At 48.0% G+C, this 14,968-nt stretch overlaps 1 protein-coding gene across 1 annotated transcript in view; it reads left to right on the top strand.

Annotated features, from left to right (window-relative positions):
* FAS (Fas cell surface death receptor) overlaps window positions 1-14,968 on the top strand; it is a 258,748-nt gene that overhangs the window by 180,666 nt on the left and 63,114 nt on the right. Inside the window, exon 8 of the mRNA XM_086921941.1 lies at window positions 13,455-13,476. Within this exon, the coding sequence (XP_086778067.1) occupies window positions 13,455-13,476 (22 nt within the window). The remainder of the gene's footprint in view (window positions 1-13,454; window positions 13,477-14,968) is intronic.

The raw sequence follows: 14,968 nt of genomic DNA, 5'->3' as shown, positions 1-14,968 counted from the left end.
AGATGAAGCAATTAAGCAAGAACCCATAAAACATATCTGTACATATTTCACCTTCATCATCCAGAAGACACTTTTGAAAAACATCTAGTCGATGTGTGTTTTAAAAAAAAAGACGTATATAATTTTAATTTTATTAAAAAGAAATTACACACTAGGCAATAAAACATTACATTCGACAAGTGTTCAGAAAGGAAGAAGACCACAGAACAATTTAACACAGACTTTGTTGACATAGGGTGGAGGGGGGTCAGTGAGGAAACGATAGCAGTGATCTTAACGGTTACACAATACTTGGAATGTCGGATCAGGGGGAGAGGGGAACCTCTGGAGTCTCCACGAATGGAGGCATGCATATATTCCCACGGTAGGAGTTCCACTGGCTCCAAATTTTATTCCATTTATTGGGTCTACCTCGTGCCACATATACCGTCTTCTTTCTAAACATACACCAGTCCATGTTCTCCTTCCATGACAGGACCGTGGGCGGCCGCTGGGAGCCCCACAACTGCGCAATGTCTCTTAGCAATCATATTCCCAAGGATCACCCACCGAGTCTGTGCCACATCATAGTCATTCGGTTCCCAGACATTCAACAGGCAACGCCTTGCTTCGGGCAGCAATGCCACCCCGTGACTCTTTCCATCACAGCATGCACACGATTCCAGAACACCACCACTCCCGGGCACTCCCAAATTATATGGAGGAAGGTACCAACCAATCCACACCCACGCTTACATAACCCATCCACTGAAAAGCCCATGTGTATCAGGCGTGGGCCGGTGACATATATACTGTGTAGGATTTTGAGTTGAACAAGTCGGAGACGGGCCGGAATCGCGACCTCTTTCGGCGAGGATAGCGCCGATTGCCAGTCCTCGTCATCCAATTCCAAACCATCGCCAGTCCAGACCTCTCGAAGCCGCAACAACAAATCCGCTCGATTATTAATCAATTTCTTATATATCAAAGAAATGGTGCTGTCGGGCAGGTGGCCGTCGAGCACCCGATCTTCTAGTGGGGAGGATTCGGGGATGTCCATGCCCTCAGGAAAAACCGAACGCAGCGCATGGGTAATCTGGACATAATGGAAGTATTCTCTATCACTCAACTCATACTCTACCTTCAGTGCCTCGAAGGTCTTGATTCTACCTTGACCCATAGGCCGCTCACCCTGCTAATGCCAATCATATCCCATTTTTCAAATCCTTTAGTCTTCCATAGGGAACCCAGTCTTTCAGACGCATAAAGCGGAGTCGCACGGGTCAGACGATCCCCCCACCCTGTTGCCGCACTCGCATCATGCCACACTCGTAATGCTATCCTGGTAGGTCCTGAGAGTTCCCTGCCCACTGCTTTGGAATAAAGGGCCCTGTTGTAATCCCCGCCCGGTAACAGGTACTTATCCATCTCGAATGCAGGATTAGAGGCGGGTCCATACATTCCATGATTAATCGCTCCCAACTGAGCAGCCTAGTAATATCGCCTGATATCTGGAAGTGCCATACCCCCGTCGTACCAGGGAAGCGTGAGCTTGGAGAGGGCAATACACGAGCGTCCATTCCTAATCAGTCGCCTCTGCAAACTCTCTAAATAAGCGCGTATAAAAATGGCGGTAAGGACATCATTTTAAAGAGGGCCGCATGCCCAAGCGGTGAAAGCGGTAATCGGAGCCAGCCCGCAACGTCTGGAGGGTGGGAGTAGGTTACGCTCATAACGAGCCACAGGATCTATAAAAATCCCCAGGCACTTGAATCCCGATTGAGACACCTAAATAGGACAGCGACGCGGCAGAGGGGGAGCACCACCCGACAGCACATAGACACAGGACTTGGTCCAGTTGATCACAAGACCGGAGTTCTTGCCGAACGATGTGAGCACATCAAACAAAACATTCGATGACTTACGAGGGGACGTAAGGTACAACAGAATGTCATCGCGTAGAGCGATATGCGATCCTCAAAGTCCGGGGTCCACTGAATACCCTTCATAGAGGGCTCCCAACGCAGTCAGGCAGCCAAGGGCTCCAGGGCAAGGGCAAACAGAAGAGGTTGCATTCAGGTGATGTAAGCACGGCGGAAGGTTAGACACCAATCCACATCCAACACCTACAGCAAAGTCATTCCAAAGAGCTGAAGCATGCGCTCACTGTGGGTAATTTTTAAAAATCAAATTGGATAGAGCTGGAATGACTTATAAAGCATCTTGTTTAAAAAATATTTATATATTTTCAATATTCTAAAAAGTAGAAGTCATCATAGCCCTCACACCGCCGTGGATCTTCATCCGTTTCACTTTGGAGGGATATTTCTGTGAGGCCATTGCGCTCACTTAATCCATGCTTATATGGCTGAGAATACTTTATATATTAAAGATGTAATTTAAAATATTTTCATTCCATGACCATATGCATTGTCAGCCCCTGGTTCAATACATTTTTATTAAAAAAAATCAAAGGCGAAAAATTATTAGAACCAAGAAACGTGAGTGTGGGATTTTTCCTAACATTTGCTAACAGTTGAGTTGTTGCTTCATCGCTGTAGGATGGACCACAGAGTTTTGTGTGATGAACAAGTGGTCTTTCCAGTGCACGTCCTGCACACATGACCCCTTGCTGATTGAACTTAATGTGCTTATATGTTATGCATCTGATCACTCTCCCTGCAGAACTTAAATACATTATACTCTGCACAGCAGAAGTTATGCCATTTTTGAAAAGTAACTATTTGAACAAGCACTTCCAAAACCAGTAGGCCTTGTCTCTAAAAGAGCAAGTTATTGGCCTTTCCAGTGTTTGTTTACAATCACACACATGCTTATTCAATCAAGTGCATGTGCACTCATGGCCGGCCATCTTGGAATGGATTTTCTTTAATAGATCTCTATTTAAAATATCCATTCCAGGACGTCTACTGATAATGCATGTAGTGTGATGGATGGGCATGTGTGTGTCATGACGCGTGCTTCATGACTCAAGACGCGGTTTTTGATTTATCATTCTAGCATGGCAGGTATCCGCCATGTTAGAACGTTAAATTAAAATGAAAAAAAGTTGGAACAAATATGTGCGAAATGCAGAAAAGTGAGAAAGTAGCCAGCAGCACTTTACTGCTGCTGGAGCCTGGAAAAGAAATTGAAAATATAAAAAGAAATATCTCAACATGGGGAGTGGGACAGGTGTGTCATGAAAAGGGAGCGTGACAGGCATAACAAAGAAATACTAATTTTATTAAGGGGAGTTGGGCAGTGTAATGGGGGAGAGAACTAGGCAACACATGCACTCCCATGGACTGCTTAATAAAAATAAATAAAGAGTATCCGGTGGAAGGGTATAGCACATCCATTCAAAACACAGTGATACTAATATACTCCTGGGCAGAAAAAACACAATAATTGAGAGGACATTCATTGAATCAGGAGCTGATATAGGTAAACCCATTCAATAATGTGCAAAAGACTGACCCAAAGTTCAGAGTATCAGTGATGTTTTGGAAACAGTTGGTCAGCCTACAAATGCGGTCTGTAGCCGAAACCAAAAAAGTGCAGTACAGTACCTCCAGCCATCAATATATCAAAATGGATTTTCAAAGGGTACATTTAGTCATTGTGATGATCATTGCCACTCCTGCTGTAGCAGGAACTCTATCATTGACATCATCGAGCATGATTGGCTTGCTGGTAAATCCTACCAGGTACGGAAAGCCCCCAGAAGCACATTCTGTGGTAAAAATGAAAAATTTCCTAGCTAACGTAACGGAAAGTTTCAATTCTATTAAGGACTAGGAGGCGAGGATTATGCAGTCCTTTCTTCTCTTTATTATAATAGCAATTCAAAGAAAAAACCAATCAGCACATATTAACTGAACCACAACTCCCATGAGCACATGGGGCACAGTGTCCATAGTAACCACCAGCCAATGATAATGCCGTCCGTTGTATAATTAGCCGTGACGTACCTTCCTCTTCCTCTTCTTCTCTGTGAGGAAAGAGCCCCAGGAACGCTCCTCAATCCTTCTGGTCTTGTCCTAAACAAAACAAGATAACCGTTATCCATCTCTTCTTTCAAGAAAGAAAGCAAAGAGAGGCAGTACACAGCATTTACGAGAATCAGCACAGCCTAGCAACGTGAACATTTTAGAGTTCTAGAATATGTATACACTTCATTATCCTGCTCCAACCCATCTCATTGCATTAGCATAGCAGTGAAATAAATCGTAAATCATTACTTACGAAGGCATACGGGCGGGTCGAGACCAGCAAGTCTCGGGAGGGATAATCCTCTCCGCCTAGTCCTTAATAGAATTGAAACTTTCCGTTACGTTAGCTAGGAAATTTTTCATTCTATGTCAGGACGGAGGCGAGGATTATGCAGTTTCAAAGCTTATCCTCCACGAGTTCTGCCGCGCCATAGATGGGCTTGAAGTAAAACTTTTTGAATGTGGACTCCGAGGACCAATCCGCTGCTGCCATAATGTCCTCCAGCCTACCGCCCACCTGAATGGCTTTAGAGGCCATTGCTCCTCTTGTGGAGTGTGCTCCAAATCTGGTTACATCCACCCCGCTTCAGTCATGATCCAACGGACCCACCTAGCGATGGATGGAGCGGAAACCGCCTTAAACGGCTTCTGCAGAGCAATGAGAAGCTGCCGTTCCCCTGGAGGGCGGTACTCCGCCATCATATCCTCATACGCCTTGAGGCAGCGCACAACACACAGTTTTGGTTGATCCGGAAACGTCGGGTATGACACCGATCTGATATTAGTCTTGGTCCTTCTAGCAACCGTGAAAATAACTCCCTCCGGAGTGAATATACGTGCCGTGATATACAGTGCCCGCACATCGGAGACGCGTTTGCACGAAACCAGACACAGCAAGATCGCCAAACTTAGACAACAATTTCTTCCTCTTCAGATAGTGGTTATCACGCCAGGAGCAAAAGAAGCGCAGGATGATGTTGACATCCCAGAGATTATTATATCTGGGTTCCGGGGGTTTGGAAAGTCTGGCACCCTTCATGAGTTTGCAAACCCAAGGATGTTCACCCGCCGGTTTGCCTTCGATGTGGTCATGCCCCGCTGAAATGGCGGATCTGAAAGAGTTGAAAGATCGATAGGCCAAACCCGATTGGGCCAATTCAGCCAGAAAATTAGAATGTGGGTAACATCAGCCCCCACGGGATCAGCGTGTCTTCCCAGACACCAACGACGCCACCGCTGCCAAGCCAATCGGTACCTCTTGACAGTACCTGGGGCCCAGGCTCTGCTGATGAGTTCCTCAACGTCCGCTGAAAGGCGTCCGTCTTGCCAACGTCCCCTGAAATCCTCCACGCCATGAGGTGCAAGGTCCCCTGAAGTACCAGCGGGTGCCCCTCTCCCAGGGGTCCCGAAAGCAATGAAGGGAACAAGGGCAGTCGTATCGGACAATCCCACGACAGTTCTAGCAGTGGGGGAAACCAGGCCTGAGCCCGCCAGAAGGGGGTCACTAGGACCAGCGATGCTTGTGGTCGGCGAACCTGCGCCGCTACTCGAGGAATCATTAGAAAGGGAGTGAACGCGTAAGCCTGTTCCAGCGACCAGTTCTGTAAAAATGCATCGACCACCCGCCGCCTCCGGGTCCGGCCTCCAGCTCACGAACCTCGGGAGTTGACAGATGAGCCGGGAAGCGAACAGATCCACAGAGAACTGTTCATCAAATCCTGGAAGACCGCAGGGTGCAGTCACCAGTCGCTGAAATCTTGGAAGTTCCTGGAATGCCAGTCCACGATCGAGTTCTGTGTGCCCGGGAGATATTCCGCCGACACCGAAATCCGCTTCTCTAGGCAATAGTGCCAGAAGTCTTTCGCCAGGTTTGCCAGGGCCCGGGACCGAGGTCCACCCAGGCGATTGATATACTGCACCGCCGACACGTTGTCCATGCGTTGCAAGATGCAACACGACACCTGATTCTGGGTCAGAGACTTCACCGCGAAGGAGCCCGCTAGGAGCTCCAGGCAATTGATGTGAAGCTGAAGCTCTTCCTCCGACCAACGGCCCCCCATCGTGATGTCGCCGCAACGAGCTCCCCAGCCCGCTCTGCTGGCATCCGATTCGATGATCAGGTCCGGGCTGGATCCGAAGATCGCTCTCCCGTTCCACGCACTCATGTGCTCTATCCACCAACGCAACTCTGTCCTCGTTCCCTCTGTGAGAGAAATGAGTTTGGAGTATGTGAGTCCTTTCCGGAGATGTTGTGCCTTCAGTCGTTGAAGGGCCCTGTAGTGCAACGGGCCCAGAAATATCGCCTGAATCGAGGATGAGAGGAGACCCACGATTCATGCCAGGTGCCGAAGGGAGATTCTGTCCTTCCGAAGGGTCTGGGAGAGCTCTTTGCGAATCTTGGTCACCTTCTGCTGCGGAAGGCTGAGGCAAGCAGATTCCAAATCTATGAGGAACCCCAGAAAAATCATCTGTCTCCTCGGAAGAAGCTCGGACTTCTGAGCATTCACCACAAACCCCAGGTCCTGGAGCAGAGCAATAGTCCTGTTCAAGTTGGAACGAAGCCGATCCGGCGACTGAACCATGATCAGGATGTCGTCAAGATAAATGATCATCCGAACACCTCTCTCGCGTAGTGTCTCCACCACTGGCCGTAGGAGCTTCGTAAAGCACCATGGGTCCGACGAGAGGCGAGTGCTTGAAATTCGAAGACCTCCCCGTTCCATAAGAACTGCAGAAAGCGCCTGTGAGGCGGAAAGATCGGCACCGTGAGGTAAGCGTCCTTCAAATCCAGGCGAACCATCCAATCCCCCTGGAGGAGAATGTCGCGTAAAAGATGGATTCCCTCCATCTTGAAATGGCGGTAGACCAGCCATTAGTTGAAGAATCTTAAGTTGATAACCGGGCGAAACCCTCTGTCCTTTTTCTGGACTAGGAAAATGTTGCTCAAGAAACCCGAAGGGTGAAGGCTTGTTCTGCGGATCGCTGCTTTCCTGAGGAGTTCCGACACCTCGGTTTCGATTAGAATCCTGTCTTCTGTGGAAAAAAACAAGGGGCGAGGGCGAACCCTCTGACGGGGAGTGCCATAGAACTCTATCCGGAAGCCCCTGACCGTCTGGAGTACCCAAGGGTCTGAGGAGATTTTGCACCAGTTGTGGAGATGATCCCGTAACCTCTACCCCAGAACGGATGGGGAAAAAAGGGTAACACTCACCGGATGGGCCTCCAGGTGCATTGGCTCCGCTGTGATAGCCTCTGCCGCGCCCTTTGCCGGCGCCTCGACTAGGGTAGAAGTTCCCCTGGCGACCGTCGTTCCATCCGTTGTTACGGCGCTGCTGGTTCTTGTTATTAGGGCCTTGCTTGAATTGGCGGCCGGAGGAGCGACCCCGTCCTCTTCCGGCCCCTGCAAAAACCCGTCCTGGAAAAATCTTCTTGATGGACGACTGTGCTCTGTCTAAAGCAGAGAAGGTTGTGACGAACTTATTTAACTCCTTAATAAAGGGTTCGCCAAACAGCTTGCCTTGTGCAATAGGCCCTGCCCCCGAAGTGGCCAAATCTCCGAGTTTAGGATCTAGCTTGATGAGGAGGGATCTCCTCCGCTCTGCCGCCAACGCGCAGTTTGCGTTGCCCAGGAAGCATAGGGCTCGCTGTGCCCAACCTGCCACGACCTCCGTGGACATCGCCGTCCCCGATTCCTTGGCCCTCTCGGCTAACTGGATAATCTGGGTCATGGGGCCCACGGCGTCCAGGAGCTTATCCTGGCAGTTGCGCCAGGATCGATCTATGCCCTTCCTAGGGTCCTTCATAAACTTACCGAAGAACGTATAGAGCTTCTCATCGATGTCTGGTGTGGCCGCCACTCTGCCCTCCAGCTTCGGGCAAGGGCACTCACCCCGCATGCGGGTTCTAACCTCTTTTTCTAGGGGTTGGCGCACCTTACCCGCCACATACGCTGCTACTTTGGGGTCAGGGATCCATTCCGACGATCTCGGTGGTAGATTTTTGTCAGATCAAACATGTCGGGGGTCTTGTCGTCCCCTTCCATAGATCCCGAAGAATGAGACGCCGGGCGCCAGGGTCGCCCTGTGTACTCATCCTCATCCTCCGAGGAGACATCATCCTCGGTAACACCCTCTCCCTCCACGGGAAACCATCCTCCTGGTCAGAGTCCGGGGTGACCTCGTCGCCATCGTCTCCGGTGTAGAATCCCTCCCGGCAGGGTACATTTTTAAGCGTTCGCGCACTCTTGCGGAAGGAGTCCCTCAAGCGATCGAACTCCTCCAGGTACCCCGCGTGACGCTTTGCTGACTTTTTCCCTCCTCCCTGTGCACCTTTGGATCCGCGATCAGCAGGCACTGCGTTACCAAACACCCCGGGGATGCTTTGGATGAGGGCATCCACTCTCTCCCGCAGAGGTGCCAGTACCGTGTCCAGTGCCTGTGAAAGCACGCGACCAACCGCCAGTGGCAGGGGTTGGGTGCAGCATAGTTCCTCCGCCTCCTGTATGGGGGGGGGTTTGACTGCTCAGCAGACTGCATTTTATGAGGGTGTGAGCACTGAACACCTTAAAATTAATTTCCAAAAAGATAGCCCCCTTGCCGGTGCTCTGACAGTTCCGCTGTCAAAACTTAGTGCGGTAACTGTAAACCGCCATCAGATGGCGCTGCGCACACTGCGCGAATGAATGCACCGAGCCGGTGTCAGAGCGAGGGTTGGTGAGGCCGGTAACACCCTGCCTCAGCGCGCCACCCCAAAGAACAAGAACTGCGAGCGCAGCCTTATTCCGAACGGTGGCGCCCCACAGAGCTGAGGGAGCGCGAAGACGCGCTCCACACAGTCCGCGTTAGAGCGGCAGAGACGGCGCAAGCAGCGCCGGTCGCGCGGCTAGCTGCCGAAAGCCTGAAATAGAACAAAAGTGCACTACAGAGCAAGCGCTATTGCACAGGCACAGAGTATATCACAGAAATCACTATTATCACACAATACGTCAGAAAAGGTAACAAGCATTTACAATGCAATGGTTTCGCCTTTGGAAAAGTTAGAGTTATTGGCATTGCTCATGACATTTCTTTTTTTTTTTTACTTATAAATAAATGGCATTGTTATTTACATTGCCAACCTCAATGAAGGTCGAAGTCTCACAATGCCTGTCTCACAAGGCACACAGATAGACAGCAGTCACCCACTTCACAAGGCATAACATACACTCAACTTCCGGCATCACAAGATACAAAATGCACTGCAGTACCTTATGCAAAATGCACAAAGTGTGCAGGAGACCCCACAAAATGCACAAAGTGATTTTCAACCTATTCTAAATGTACAACAACACAGCAGCATGCTCCACAACACACAACAAGGTAAAGCCAGTACAACATGCAAACGTCCTCCACACAATATAAAATAAAGAAGGATGTGGCACTACAGCCAGAGCTGCTGATCATGGAAATGGGGAGTCAAGTTCGAGTCTGGTTGTCGGCTTAACAGCATGCTTCCCTTCCCACATCGCGAGCAATCAATAAAGTGTCCACTCCAGAACCAACATCCCTGCTCCTAAAAACATAGGACATAGAAGATCTACACTTCAATATTTTTGCAAATCCTCTCTGTGCTTCTAAATTTAGGGAACTTCAATTACATTTGCATGTGTGATCTGAATTCTTAATGGGGCTGTTTTATGATTGTTCTGAAAACTAAGGCAAAGGAGAGGGTCGAAGAAAGCACAACAAGTACTCCATTGCAACGGAAATCTGTCACACACCAGCCAGGACTACTCCCCAAATTTGCCACTGGTCCTGATAAGTTTTTTCTATTTACATCACCAGTTATGCACCTGCAAGTAAGTCTTTCCTCCCAAGAATGAGGCGTCGAACAAACAGGCAATAGGGTGAACGCTCAGTTCCCCAAGGCTTTATAGCCTCTCGGGTACCCTCAGAACCACAACTGATGTGTCCTTCATGACTCATGTCTGGCTACCCATGCTCCAATCAGATGTGCTGAGATAAACCCCCACCAAAGGCGAGAGCAAAGGGAGCTGAAAGATTAAACAATACACACACAACGTTTCACTTTCAAGGACCTAAGACCCCCTAAGGCCTACCCAGCCCATAAGACACCTCACCATCCCATTCTTGTCCAGTTGTGGCTCCATCTGTGTGCTTCAAAGGCTTCACGTCACGCCTGATCACTTCTCCCAAATCGATCAGATTCAAATGACTGCCATCAAGACCTAGTTTGCAAAGCAAACGAACACAACTTAATCACAGTGTAATGTAATGTATAAATACTGCACTATTGTACAGGTCCCAGTGTATGACTATCAAATGGCGGGAACCCTGTAGCTACAAGCAACGTGAATGAATCTATGGCATCCATCAGAATTGTTTTGCGTGCTGCAGCACAACTCATCAAACAGCAGAGAACTTGTTGCCACCCTTTTATGCCCATGTCACCCTTAAATAGAGCTGCATCTACCTACTTGGCCATTGTGATAAAATCCTCTGCCTATATGATAGAGAAACTCGTCAACTTTGATGATCCTTGTGTGCGAACATGTTCATATGGACGCATCCCTATATTTGGGCACTCAGTTTGGTAGATCTGAGTGGTAACCTATGTGCCCCATTAGCTAGTCAAACGTCTCATTTATTTCCTGACTCGCATCTCTCTATGATAATCGAGTCAATTTTACAGGTTCTGCTGGTGCACACATGGCGTAAGTCCCCCCGAAAACAACAAGAGAAGGTGGTGTCTAATTCAATTACACTGTCAAATAGACTGGCGGGTGAGTGTGGCCGTGTATCTCTGTGTGTGGCTGTCTCTTGGGCGTATCTGTATGTGCGGATGCCTCGTGTATATCTGTATGTCTTTTGGGTGGCTATGTGTGTGGATGAGGTTGGTGGGGGCCAGCAGGGCGAGCTAAAGTGCAGGGAGGATTTAGATGGAAATGAGGGAAGAGAGACGATCGAAAGAGGACGAGAGAAAGATGTGCCAAAACAGACTTCGAAAGAGGGGAACATGAAGAGAGAGAGTGATTGGCGGAATGAGAGCCATCGAAAGGGGGGGGGCATGAGGGAAAGAGAGAGTGGCACAGGACGAGTGAGTGGGGAGAGGGGTACTAGAAAGGGTATTAGGGGGACTCAGTCTGAGAGAAGTGAAGGGAGAGATGTACATAAGCTTTCAGACGGGGCAATGTCTGAGCAGTCTGTTTGTCCCTTACTGTGGAGAAATATCGAAGCGGACATCCCGGTCCTCCCAGAGCGCATCAAGCACGGGCAGCATCCTCAGCGATAGTCCTGTATAGAACGCCTGTCCACACTTCAGACCCGAGTCTCCGCTGACCCTCACACACACAGAGTGCTGTGACTCCATCATGCCCCCGCTGTGCCCGAGAGTCCTACCTTGGCCGCAGGCTCCCTCCTGACTCTCGTCTCGTCTCCCCTGCTCTGGGCGGGTTCCGGGGCAGGCTGGGGCTGGGCGCCGCTCTCCATGTCTGCAGCGGCTCTGGGGCAGGTGTCCCGGGGTTCGTGGGTGTCTCGGAGTGACCCTGCTGTGCACGCGGCTCTGGGGCTAGCACCAGGAAGGTCACCGCTCGGCTCCATGTGAGTGGCAGCCGCGGCCGGTCCCTCTCTCTCGCTCTCTCCGGCGCACGTACCGCACTCACACACACAAAGCCTGGAAGTGCTGCTCCTCCCGCGCCTGCGCCCCGGCTCTGCTGCTCATACTGCATGCAGGCCCTGGGCAGGAATCGCACGCACTGGAGCGAAATTCGGGGAAAGGATGCCCCCGGCCGGCGGGAGCCACCTCCATGGGCATGTCCGTGAACTGCATGCTCTGATGGTCGGCGATCGACGTGCTGACCTGCAATCATCCCGCTGCTGTGTTTGGCTGATGTCTGCGTTGGCGCCCACGTCTGAGCTGGAGAGGGACAAAGTTAATAATGAAGACAAACATCGGTTGGAAAAAAAAATATAAAGTACACGCCCACAGTGGCCACGTCTTCATGACGTTGCGGAAAGGGAAGAAATCGCGGGAACGCCCAGGAATCTGGTCCGGCCATGACGGACAGATCTCTGTTCCAATCGCTAGCCTCCATTTATGGAGCTAGCCAATGGAACAGAGGGGCGGATTCCAAGCCACACTCTTTCTAACATTTGATTTCACCTGCGTGAAAAGCCTGCGCAGTGCGCAGGCTTTCACTTAGGTGAAACCTAATAAGGGGGGACTTATCTGACGAGCAGAGAAGAAAGAGGAAGAGGAAGGGACGTCACAGCTAATTATACAACGGACGGCATCATCATTGGCTGGTGGTTACTATGGACACTGTGCCCCATGTGCTCATGGGAGTTGTGGTTCAGTTAATATGTGCTGATTGTTTTTTTCTTTGAATTGCTATTATAATTAAGAGAAGAAAGGACTGCATAATCCTCGCCTCCGTCCTGACATAGAATTTACAAATCTCCATAGAGTTGGAAAATCGGCTTCTGAGAACATTCGATCACTGTATGCACCCTCATCACTGATAAGTGGGAGGGTCGCACATCATGAACCAGTACAAAAATGAATTGGCCTCAGTTTGTGTGAATAAAGGCCTTTTTCTGCATTGTGGTAATTACAGCCCTAGTAGTATCTGGATAATTAGTGTGGCACTTTCACCACCAACATCATTCCTGTCAACCCTTATAGGAGGTCTTATCTGTATAATATATTAATTTCCCTTTAAAGCTTCATCAAATTGGCAATCACCAATTTTGGTTCAGAAGATAGTTGTCCAGCTTATAGCACAATTCCAACACAGCCTTATATTGAACAAGGCAATATGTGCTTCAAGGTAACCCTCTCTGTCAAGGCTCAAATCCAAATCATTAGATCGTGACTGTGGTAGTCATTAAAAAAAGATATAAATCCAATTAATGTAATCTTAAATCAACAATTGCTTTATCCTCAAGATTTATGTCTTCAGTTTGAACTTTCATTGCTTCTATTTTACTGTCTTATGTCTTGCATTTATACTCCCCTCCCCCCACCCCACACAATGTGGCATCAGGAGACTGAGTAAAACCCCTCTTGTTACAAATGGTCCTCTCGCTGCCATATGGCAGGTGATCTGAACACATAGTCAGCTCAGCTAGTGGGACCCTGTCAGTGACTTACATGGTATTTTTACTTTATTAAACCTACCTGGCACTTGGCAAAAGTGCTGTTTCTATACCATATACATGTGCACTATGATAAGTATCTGGGATGTCGTTTACAGTGGTGTGACTGTCTTAGTATCACTTTTGCAACACTAGTCTGTGGTTTCTATATGAACATGTGTACTAAAAAACATTGCTTGTATAAAATAGAAGTATAAAAACCAACCAACAATGCCTGTGCTGTCTTGTACCATGAGCTAAAACCTGTTAGGTTAAGGCACGCTGTATAAATGCGAGAAATAGAAAAAAATGAAAATGTATAATTTTCTCATTTTGTTCTTTTCAGGAAAGAGTTCCTCTATGGAATGGTAAGGAACAGTGATTATTCAATGGTGTCACATATTTCCCAAGTATGTATTGTATTCATATTTTTAAAATAAACCAACATCACTGAATGTAAACCAAAACTGACTATATTTTCAAACCTTATGCATCAAGAGTATTTGTCATGAGTTCTACATTAGGTGGTACCGCATTCACATACGAGGCAATTATCGCAAGACAAATGCTCAAATGTCTGGGTTAGCTAAGCAGTAAGCTTCTTTCACATGCTAGGACAAGAGAGATACATCATGGACAGGAGCAGGAAACCTCTCATACAGCCAAACTTGCAAGTACACTCTCTCGCTCTTTTTATATCTGTGTCTGCACCCAGCCCTTCACTGAAAAGCCATTGCACATAGATCACAGATACAGGGTCACTTGGGAAAACTAAGTTGCTAGTGCATCGTGACACCACAGCAGTTCCTTCAGGGGAATGGCACTGCCTGCATGTCTCAGCCATAAGAGGGCTCAGAAGACATACAGCAGGCAGAGGGCAGAATAGGCCTGTTGTTATTATAGCACTTTATTGATGAATCTTTCAAAGGTAGTAGGGGCTTCATGAAGCACAAAAGGTAGGACAGTGAATTCAAACAGTTCGTCAGGGTTGAAAAAGCACCATTTCTTTAAAAGGTTTATATTATACGTTTGTTGGGTTTTGGGAACATTTGTAGGCAGCAGGTCATTTTCCCTACTCGGTTAATGATTTTGTAGGGTCCCTTCCATTCAATCTTAATTTTTGTATTGGATGTGGGTAAGATAACTAGCACCTAATTGTTTACTTAAATACTGTTGACATTTGTTTCCCTTTTCATAAATGTATTTTTGTCTATTCTGGTTTCTCTCTACGTTAGAGTGAGATAGGTCTCAGAATTTACCTATCCTTGATCTTAGTTGTTGGGCATATTCCAGGAGATCATGGGCTTTGTCTCCTGTATCTCTTTTCTGCACTTCTTTTGTCATCTCTATAAGACTATGAGGTTGTCTCCCATATAGCAATTGAAAAGAGGTTAAACCCAGGCTTCTTTGTACTGACCCTCGTATAACAAAAAGAGCCATACCAAGTATTGTATGCCAGTTATTCCCTTCCTCTGTGAGCATCTTCTTTCAGGTAAGTTTCAAGGTACCTTTGTAATGCTTGACTAATCCACCTGTTTGTGGTTGATAAACAGACGTTTTTGTGTGGGAAAGATTATGGATTTTACACACTTCTTTTCTAAGATGGATACAAAGTGGGTCACTTGGTCTGTAAGTATTTCTTAGGGGAAGTCTATTCTCGAAAATACTTCAATCAGGACCAGGGCAATGTTTTTGGTGGTAGGTGCTTTCAAAGGAACTCCTTCTGGGTGGAATAATCTACTGCAACAGACATATTGTTTGCCTTTGCTCGATTTCTGGAGTGGGCCAATAAGATCCATTCCAGTACGTTCAAAAGGTTTTCCAATAATAGAGAGGCGAATAGGAGGTGGATTATAAGTT

The sequence above is a fragment of the Lissotriton vulgaris genome, chromosome 5, assembly GCF_964263255.1.
Source record: "Lissotriton vulgaris chromosome 5, aLisVul1.2, whole genome shotgun sequence".
NCBI lineage: Eukaryota > Metazoa > Chordata > Amphibia > Caudata > Salamandridae > Lissotriton > Lissotriton vulgaris.
Note: the sequence above shows the minus strand (reverse complement) of the source record. Positions and strands in the feature narration are given on the sequence as shown.